This window comes from Rhinopithecus roxellana, chromosome 19 (assembly GCF_007565055.1).
Source record: "Rhinopithecus roxellana isolate Shanxi Qingling chromosome 19, ASM756505v1, whole genome shotgun sequence".
Taxonomy (NCBI): domain Eukaryota; kingdom Metazoa; phylum Chordata; class Mammalia; order Primates; family Cercopithecidae; genus Rhinopithecus; species Rhinopithecus roxellana.
Genome location: NC_044567.1, coordinates 62,823,027 through 62,832,427, shown reverse-complemented (window position 1 = coordinate 62,832,427; position 9,401 = coordinate 62,823,027). Strand labels below are relative to the sequence as shown.

Below are 9,401 nucleotides of genomic sequence, written 5' to 3'. Positions count from 1 at the left end.
TTTGGTTGTCTCACGCCTGTAATCCCAACACTGGGAGGCTGAGGAGGCAGGATCGCTTGAGCCCAGGAGTTCAAGACCAGCCTGAGCAACATAATGAGACACTGCCTCTATTAAAAAAAAAAAAAAATGATGATTTCTGCCATAGCTGGCCTGGTTTGGTGTTCCAGGGCCAGAAGACCCCGATGGAGCTGTACTCTTGCGTGGGAAAGGGGCTGCCTCCCACCCCACCAGGTGCACCCTGAACTCCATCTTCTGAGGGTGTCGGTGGCCCTGGGATCCAAAGCAAAAGCAGGCAGTGGGCCAAAAACAGGTGTGGCCCCGGGAAGGGAGACGGACATCCCAATCCAGCAGGTGCCTGAAACCCAGCTCCCTGAAAAAGTGGAGCAGAGCAGCTGGGCTCAGGAGGGAGCATTTATTGAGCACTGGCTGTGTGCCCCAGGGGGTCCCACCGGCCCCTGGAGAGAGAGTGCCTGCCCCAGCACTGACCCTCTGCACAGATTCCTGCCCCCACCCCATGCTTGGGAGGAGAAGCCACATTAGGTAGGTAACAGCGTGACTCAAGAGACCTGCTCAGGGTCAGAAAGCCCATGGAGCCTGCGGCTGGACAGTTAGGTGTTTTGTTTCTCTCTTACCAAAAGCAGAAGTCTGGCTAACTAGTAGGTGGAGGGTAGATCTCTGCACTTTTTCCAGAAAGAAACTTCGCCTGTGGCCGCACACAGGACGCAGTGCTTGCTGCAGCAGTGAGAGCTCGTGCCGCCTCAGTATCAGCCCAGCTTGGTTAGATAGAAAGGCCTTGCTCTACTGGGGTTCCCCCTGGCCTGATACACACTGCCGGGGAGGTGGGCGCTAGGCCCCAGACCCGCCTTGCCTGCTCAGCCGCAGGGGAAACGCTGGAGTGCCTCTAAATACTGAGGCTGCAGATCAGCTCGGACCCCAGGCAAGAAATTCTCCCCAGCAGAGGGCAGCAGGGAGAAGGGATGCTGATTGGAGCTGAAAGCTGGTTTGTGTACTCATTCAAGGGCCATTTGAAAAATACCAGTTAACTGGACCCTGTCTGTTGGTGACCAGACATTTCCATCTCGCTGTTTACTTTAAAATAACCAAAATTACGTGTAGCCCAGAGAAGGAAGACACCCCAGTCTGGCAAGTGCCCGAAACCCAGCTCCAGGAAAAAGTGCAGCAGTGCTCGGGTCTGCAGGGAGCCCGCCCGCCCACGTGCACTGACTTTCGTTTCATCGCCGAGCCCCGGGGGATTGCGCGGGTGGTCTATGCAGTTAGGCCATTGACAGATGAGTCCAGAAGAGGTTCCGCGCGACCCGTGGTCAGAAGCCCGGAGGCGGGGCGGGATTTTCGAGTCTCTGCTCTCCAGGACCTGGGCTGAAGGCCCAAAGGGGTGGGATGGACCCGCCAGGCTGGGACCCGAGAGAGCCGAACCCAGCTCTCAGCCGGGGTGGCGCGGTGCCTAGAGAGAGGGAGGGGCGCAAGGCCGGAACGCGGAGGCTTCGAGCGGCCCAGGCCGAGGCGGGCAGGGGTGGCCTAGGCCCCTGCGGACGTCGCTGGTCGAAGGTGTCGGAGAAGGGCCCGCCGCACCCCTCCGCCTTCCGGGGCGGGGACCTAGCCTCGCCCCGCCTCGCGTTAGCCAAGCCCGGGCGCCCTCAGTACGCGAGGCCAGCTGTCCCTTTAAGAATTCCGGGGCCCGCCTGGCTCCCACCGCCGCCGGGCCATGGCCGCGCAGCTACTGGAGGAGAAGCTGACCTGCGCCATCTGCCTGGGACTCTACCAGGACCCAGTGACGCTGCCCTGCGGCCACAACTTCTGCGGAGCCTGCATCCGGGACTGGTGGGACCGCTGCGGGAAGGCTTGCCCCGAGTGCCGGGAGCCCTTCCCCGACGGCGCCGAGCTGCGCCGCAACGTGGCCCTCAGCGGCGTGCTGGAGGTGGTGCACGCCGGGCCCGCCCGGGACCCCGGCCCCGACCCCGGCCCCGGCCCCGGCCCCGCCGCGCGCTGCCCCCGCCATGGGCGGCCAATGGAGCTCTTCTGCCGGACCGAGGGCCGCTGCGTGTGCAGCGTGTGCACCGTGCACGAATGTCGCCTCCACGAGCGGGCGCTGCTGGACGCCGAGCGCCTCAAGCGCGAGGTGACGCGTCCGCCGGGAGCAGGAGGGGGCTGGACCCGCCGCGGCCTGGCTACCGCAGGGTGACTCCTGCGGGCCGCGCCCTGCTCTCTCCGGGCACCCGGCGGGGGAGGGGAGCCTCAACTGGAGGGGGGCTTCGCCCAACCTGGGAGTTGATTATAAAAATCGCGGGTCTGCCAGGCGCGGTGGCTCACGCCTGTAATCCCTGCACTTTGGGAGGCCGAGGCTGGCGGATCACGAGGTCAGGAGATCGAGACCATCCTGGCTAACACGGTGAAACCCCGTCTCTATTAAAAATACAAAAAATTAGCCGGGCGAGGTGGCGGGCTGTAGTCCCAGCTACTCGGGAGGCTGAGGCAGGAGAATGGCGTGAACCCGGGAGGCGGAGCTTGCAGTGAGCCGAGATCGTGCCACTACACTCCAGTCTGGGCGACAGAGCGAGACTCCGTCTCAAAATAAAAAATAAAAAATATCTCGGATCTGTGCATCGGACTGGGATGTGCAGCCCGGCCAGTACCGCAGGGTGGGTCTCAGGAGCTGCTGGATGCCTTCCGGATGAAAAAAAGCCCGGGCATGAGGCAGCAGCTCCCTGCTCCGTGCCCAGGCGCTAGAGAACAGTCGTGTGTCTGCTTTAATTCGCTGTACAGGGTGGGGGTGGAGGGGTGAGGGGGGTATGGGGGCTGTTGGTAAATGGATAGACGAGCTCCCTGCCCTTAAGAGACTTAGAATCCACTTAAGAAGTCAGTGTTCCAGTAAGGCGTGAATGTATTCTTACAAAATGCAGTGAGGAAAGCACATAGCATGTCATAGAGGTGTCGCGGTGACCCTGCTAAACAGGCCAGGAGGAGGAAGGGGAGGCCGCCTTCAGGCTGGCATGTGAGGGCTGAGGAAGCACCAGCCAGGAGGAGAAAGAACTGGGGAAGAGCATTTTAGGCAGAGGAATCAGCCTGCTTCCCTCTCTGGGATGGGAAAGAACTGGGCACGCGGGCTGGCCAGTGGCAGATTTGTGCCACTGAGATCTGTGGGCCAGGCCGGGGGGTCAGAGGGGGCCAGATCGGGCAGGGTCCTGGGGGAGCCTGTCTCTTACTCTAGGGTCATAGGAGCCATTGTAGGCTTGGAAGCAGGGTGGCACATGATCAGATTTGGGCTTCATGGAGACTAATCATCTGGCTGGGGGGCTGAAGGGGGCAGGACGCAAGACCTGAATAGGGTAGGAGCCCAGGGCAGGAGTGCAGGGAGGCAAGGAACCAGTTGGGGGGCAGGGAAAGGAGACCAGAATGGAGGAGGAGATGAGAAACGCTGAGGGGGAGCGGTACCTTGTGGAGGCGAAAGCAGGCCAGAGGGGACGTGGGGCACAGCAGAGAGGGCAGCAAGGGAGACACCTGGGTTTCTGTCGAGCACGCAGGTGGCTGGGGTGCAGGTGTGCTGAGAGGCGTAGGTGGAGGGCAGAGTTTGGCCTTGGACGTATAGAGGTCACAGTCGCCAGTGAGACAAACCAGGGGACCGGTCTGTGGGATCTGGGACCCCAGCCTGCCATGCTCTGCCCCTGCCATGGGCAGCCACTGGAGCTCTTCTGCCAGACCGAGAGCCACTGCGTGTGCAGCGTGTGCACCATGCGCGAGTGTCGCCTCCAGGAGCAGGCGCTGCCGCCGGGAGTGGGAGGGGGCCCGACCCACCGCAGCCTGGCCACCACTGGGTGCAGTGGCTCACACCTGTGATCCCAGCACTTTGGGAGCCGAGGCGGCCGCATCACGAGGTCAGGAGATTGAGACCACCCTGGCTAACACAGTGAAACCCCGTCTCTACTAAAAATACAAAAAATTAGCTGAGCCTGGTGGCGGCCGCCTGTAGTCCCAGCTACTGGGGTGGCTGAGGCAGGAGAATGGTGTGAACCGGGAGGTGGAGCTTGCAGTGAGCTCCAAAGCTCGGGAGCGGAGAGCTGGGAGTCATTAGTGCTAGGAGGGAGAGAGGGTTCCAAGCTGGAGCTCCCAGGAAGATGGGGAAGGTTGGGGGAGTGGCAGCCCTGTGTGGCACCTGGAGACGGGTGCCAGGAAGAGAACGGGCAGGGTGCCCATGCCGATCGGAGGCTCAGTACGAGGACAGAAATGACCTTCAGCACGGCCCTTGACAAAACCCATTTCAGCAGTGAAGATAGGACGTGGGATCATTTGGGGACCGAGGAGGGCTGGGGCTAAGGCATGGGTGGAGGATGGCGCAGAGACACTGGATGGGACAAGAAGGGAAGGGGTGGCCAGGAGGGCTAATGGGCAGGGAGGGATGGGAGGGTGCACGGCTGGGGGTCAGCGAAGTGGGAGGACTGGGATAGAGGTGGCTGGAACAGGAGAGGGCACGAAGGTGGTGGTCAGAGAAGGAAGAATGGGTGCCTAGAATGGAGATTTTAGAGCTGGTGACAGGGCCAGGGTGAGTTCATGGGAGCGCTGAGATGAGGTGAAGGAAAAGGGCTCCAGAGTGTTGCGGGACATTCCTTGTGGCTGCTAAAGCCGCGGAGTAGGATGAGAGGAGACGTACTGCTCAGCGGCGGGTGCAGAAGACGGAGCCAGGCATGGAAGTTTGAGTTGGAGGCCAGTAGAGAGCCATGTGGAGGAAGGGAGCAACAGGGGCAGCCAGTAGCACCAGGGGAGCCAGAATTTTGCAAGACAGAGGGAAAGGGACATGGGGGTGCCTGTCCCTGGGGGAGGGTCGGGTACCCTGGGAGAGCCCACCCTCCTGCCTCCTGTGTTCCTGTGTTAAATGCTGGAGCCGGGGGCCTGGCGGAGCTCTGGACTTAGGAAGATCTGAGGACGTTGACCAAATTATCAACCTCTCTGAGCCCGTTTCCTCCTCTGTGATGTGGGGATAGTAACAGTCCCCATCTCAGTGCATTGTGGGAAAAGCGGAAACGAGGGTGAAGCTTTTGACCAGGTGCTGGGAATGGGGCCCCCGGGACCTGCATGGTTCGTCTCGCTCTCATGAGAGCATGGTGTTTTGATTCCCAAGGGACTCAGGGAGTGTAACCGAATTAGGGTCCCTTCCTCCCCCCTCAGGCTCAAAGCTAGGGCCAGGGACTGGCCGGATCCCCAGAAGTATCTAGTTTATCCATGCAAATAACTGCCCACTTCTCAGACAGCTTTGGTGCTTTGGGTGGTCCCTGCAGTCAGCTTCTCAAGCCCCAGGGCCTCCTGGACCACTGAACCCTCTGCAATGAGAGAGGGACCAATAGCTTTAGTATTTGGGGTTATCCCTACAAGGCCTCCTGAGCCAGTATTATCACTTTCATGTATTGATGTGTGTGGCGTTAGGCCCAGAGAGGGCAGGTGCTTTGCCTCAACTTGCTCAGCATGCAAGAGGTGGAAATGGGAATGGAAGTTGGGTCCTGAGCCCAAGGCTTCTGCTCTGCTCAGGTACCACCCTACTACAGGTTAAGAAGGACTTTGTCCGGACCCCGCGGGGCACGGCCCCAACTCTCCCTGGGTTAGAGTGAGGCCTGTGCTCTGGAGGCTGGCCTGGGGTGGCGTGGGGAGGGGTTGCCTGGTGTCTGCAGGCATGGTTGGTTGAGAAAGGATGTCACAGCCAATCCTGGCCCTCTCTTGTTGCTTGTCCCATGGGCGGCCACCACAGGCCCAGCTGAGAGCCAGCCTGGAGGTTACCCAGCAGCAGGCCACCCAGGCCGAAGGCCAGCTACTAGAGCTGCAGAAGCAAAGAAGCCAGATTCAGGTATGAGGCTGTGCCTGCCCGCCCACCATGGCCTCACACTGCATCCTGGGGGCGGCCACCAGCTGGTTCCTGGAACACTGGGCAGCAGGGAGTGTGGCTGAGCAGGGAGCTGGGCACAGGGGTCCTGGGGAGGTTCCCAGGACCCTGCCTCCCAACATCCCTGACCCTCAGCCCAGTGGGCAGCCGTGGCCCTAGCCTGCCTTGGTATGGCACAGGGCCCTGGCCACCCTGAAGCCCCTCCTGTTCCCACCCAGAACTCGGCCTGCGTCTTGGCCTCCTGGGTCTCCGGCAAGTTCAGCAGCCTGCTACAGGCCCTGGAAATGCAGCACACGGCAGCACTGAGGAGCATCGAGGTGGCCAAGACGCGGGTGCTGGCACAGGCTCAAGATGAGGAGCAGCGGCTGCGGGGCCACTTGGAGGCTGTGGCTTACCATGGCTGCAGGATCCAGGAGCTCCTGGAGCAGGTGGATGAGCAGACCTTCCTGCAGGTGCGAGGGCTCAGGGTACAGGTGGGGGACTTGCTTCCCTGCCCCTTAGGCCCCGGCTTACTTGTTCTCCCTGGGGCTCAGGAATCACAGCTCCTCCAGCCCCCAGGGCCTCTTGGGCCACTGACCCCTCTGCAGTGGGATGAAGACCAACAGCTGGGCGACCTGAAGCAGTTGCTAAGCCGGCTGTGTGGCCTCCTCTTGGAAGAGGGGGTCCACCCCAGGGCACCAGCCAAGCCTGTGGACTTAGGCCCCATGGGTAAGACTGACCCCAGGCCCCCACTACGACCCTGGGCCCAGCTGCCGCTCCCGCTGGGGGGCAGGGGGGGTCAGGGCCCACACATCATGACCTCTCCAACCATTCTGCTAACGCTGCTTTGCCCCCTAGAGGCCCCAGGTCCCCTGGCACCGGTCCCAAGCACAGTTTGTCCACTGAGGAGGAAACTCTGGCAGAGTAAGGAGGCCATTCGTGTATGTGTGCAACTGTGTGTGCGTGTGCAAGGAGGTGCCTGTGTGTGCTGTGAACAAGTGTGTGCACACATGTTTGTATGTACATGTGAGTGAGGGGGGCATGTGTTGTGACTGTCCTGCCGGGACATCTGAGCCTGGCCCTATCCCCTGCACACCTCGTGCACATCTACCCTGAAGCAGAGGCAGCCAGTGTTCATTGAAGGACAGAGTCTGGGGCACAGACCCGCGATTCTTCCGCTTAATACTGAGTTAATGGATCTCAGAGCCCCAGTTTTCTCAGCTGTGAACGGGGCTGATAGAGGATTCCGCCTGTGAGGTCGTGGCGAGGATTAAGTGTTGTGGTGGCTGCTGGTGCTCAGCATGCCTGGCGGAGGTTTAGCAGCGGATAAATGGAGATCCAGTTGTGCTGTCTTCCCCTAGCCCACTTCTGTCCTCCTTTCCCCAACAGATTATCGCAATCTGACCTTTGATCCAATCAGTGCCAACCGTCACTTCTATCTGTCGCACCAGGACCAGCAGGTGAAGCACTGCCGTCAGTCCCAGGGCCCAGGCAGGCCCGGCAGATTCGAGCTCTGGCAGGTGCAGTGTACCCAGAGTTTCCAGGCCGGGCACCACTACTGGGAGGTGCGTGCATCAGACCACTCAGTCACACTGGGCGTCTCCTACCCGCAACTGTCACGGTGCAGGGTGGGGCCCCACACAGACAACATTGGCCGGGGACCCTGCTCCTGGGGGCTCTGCGTCCAGGGGGACAGCCTCCAGGCCTGGCACAACGGGCAGGCCCAGCGCCTCCCAGGGGTGTCAGGGCGGCTCCTGGGCATGGATTTGGACCTGGCCTCAGGCTGCCTCACCTTCTACAGCCTGGAGCCCCAGACCCAGCCCCTGTACACCTTCCATGCCCTCTTCAACCAGCCCCTCACCCCCGTCTTCTGGCTCCTTGAGGGTAGGACCCTGACCCTGTGCCATCAGCCAGGGGCTGTGTTCCCTCCGGGGCCCCAGGAAGGGGTGCTCAGCTGAAGAAGGCATGGGATGGAGCCCTGGCATAGCTGCCACCATGCTTGCATGCCCAAGAGCTGCCCAGCTCCAGCTCGGAGATTGGAGGACCAGTAGTTGGCCTCTCTGTTAACTCAGAAAGAGATTGGAGGTGGGGGGAGGTGAGCATAAACCCAAGTTCAGTGTTCCAGCCTCTTTGAAGGGGACACGGTCTAGGAGGGGGATAAATGGGATGCCCTTGCCCCAAACAGAACCCAGTTCTAGGTACTGCCTGGGCCTGGGAGGCTAGAGCAGTGCCCAGGGGACGTCTGGGCTTACAGGACAGCGCGTGTGACAAAATTTGGATCCACCTGAACTTGCCTCCGGAGATGATAAGGGCCAAAGGAGCAGTTAGTGAGGGGCGGTGAGCCAGAGTAGTCCCGGGGCAGACAGATTCCTCCCTCCGTCCCGCCTGCAGCTCTCTTTAATTTTTTGTAACATTTGGATAGACATCCGTCCTGTCTTGTAGTCTTTTTATTTTGTGCACCTTTATAATTGTATTCTATAAACAATTTTGTTTTCTGCATTTAAACTTTTTTTTTTTAGGAGATGGTCTTGCTCTGTCACTCAGACTGGGGTACAGTGGCACAATCGTGGCTCACTGCAGCCTCGAGCTTCTGAGCTCAAAGAATCCTCCCACCTCAGCCTCCGAAGTAGCTGAGATTACAGTGTTTTCTGAAGTTTTTTGACTTAACGTAAGCATTTTTCACATGATTGAAAATTTTCGGCCGGGCGCGGTGGCTCAAGCCTGTAATCCCAGCACTTTGGGAGGCCGAGATGGGCGGACTCACGAGGTCAGGAGATTGAGACCATCCTGGCTAACATGGTGAAACCCGTCTCTACTAAAAAATACAAAAAACTAGCCGGGCGCTTGTAGTCCCAGCTACTCGGGAGGCTGAGGCAGGAGAATGGCGTAAACCCAGGAGGCGGAGCTTGCAGTGAGCTGAGATCCGGCCACTGCACTCCAGCCCGGGCGACAGAGCGAGACTCCGTCTCAAAAAAAAAAAAAAGAAAATTTTCACTGATTACCGTAGTCATTCTAATAGCTATCAAGTTTATCTATCATTGGACATTTAATTTGCTTTCTTTTTAGCTATACAAACATCGATGTGTTTTTTTTTGAGACAGAGTCTCCCTCTGTCACCCAGGCTGGTGTGCAGGGGTGCCATCATGGGCTCATAGGATTCTCCTACCTCAGCCTCCTGAGTAGCTGGGATTACAGGTGTGCACCACCACGCCTGGCTTATGATGAATATTTCTGAGCAGGATGCTTGGCCGCATTTATGGTCATGTATGTAGGCTGTTACCTCAAGTGAGTCACTCAGGGAACAATGAGCACTTGAAGATTTTTTTATACAAAAGGCCACAGTGAGGCCACCTTGAGTCCAGCCGACTAAGGCCCCTCAACCCTGTCACCAAGCAGCACGTGACACCGGCAGGACCTCCGTCTCCAGCATCCCACCCCTGGGTGTGGGACTTTGGGGCAGCCATGTGTGCAGGTGCTGGCACAGGCTAGCTCCTGGTTTAGTGTGGTGTTTGCCATTGCAGAACATGCTGCCATGAAG

General features: G+C 59.5%; 1 protein-coding gene across 2 annotated transcripts; it reads left to right on the top strand.

Annotated features, from left to right (window-relative positions):
* The first annotated feature begins 810 nt into the window (after positions 1-810).
* TRIM65 (tripartite motif containing 65) lies at positions 811-8,681 on the top strand. 2 transcript variants are annotated; one of them, XM_010387562.2, is made up of 6 exons: positions 811-2,137; positions 5,753-5,848; positions 6,103-6,336; positions 6,418-6,592; positions 6,722-6,787; positions 7,253-8,681. In XM_010387562.2, the coding sequence occupies exons 1-6, from the start codon at positions 1,724-1,726 to the stop codon at positions 7,819-7,821; spliced, it is 1,554 nt and encodes a 517-aa protein (XP_010385864.1). In that variant the 5' UTR covers positions 811-1,723; the 3' UTR covers positions 7,822-8,681. The 2 variants fall into 2 exon arrangements, with proteins under 2 accessions (XP_010385864.1, XP_010385865.1); XM_010387563.2 differs by lacking the exon at positions 6,722-6,787.
* Positions 8,682-9,401: the final 720 nt, after the last annotated feature.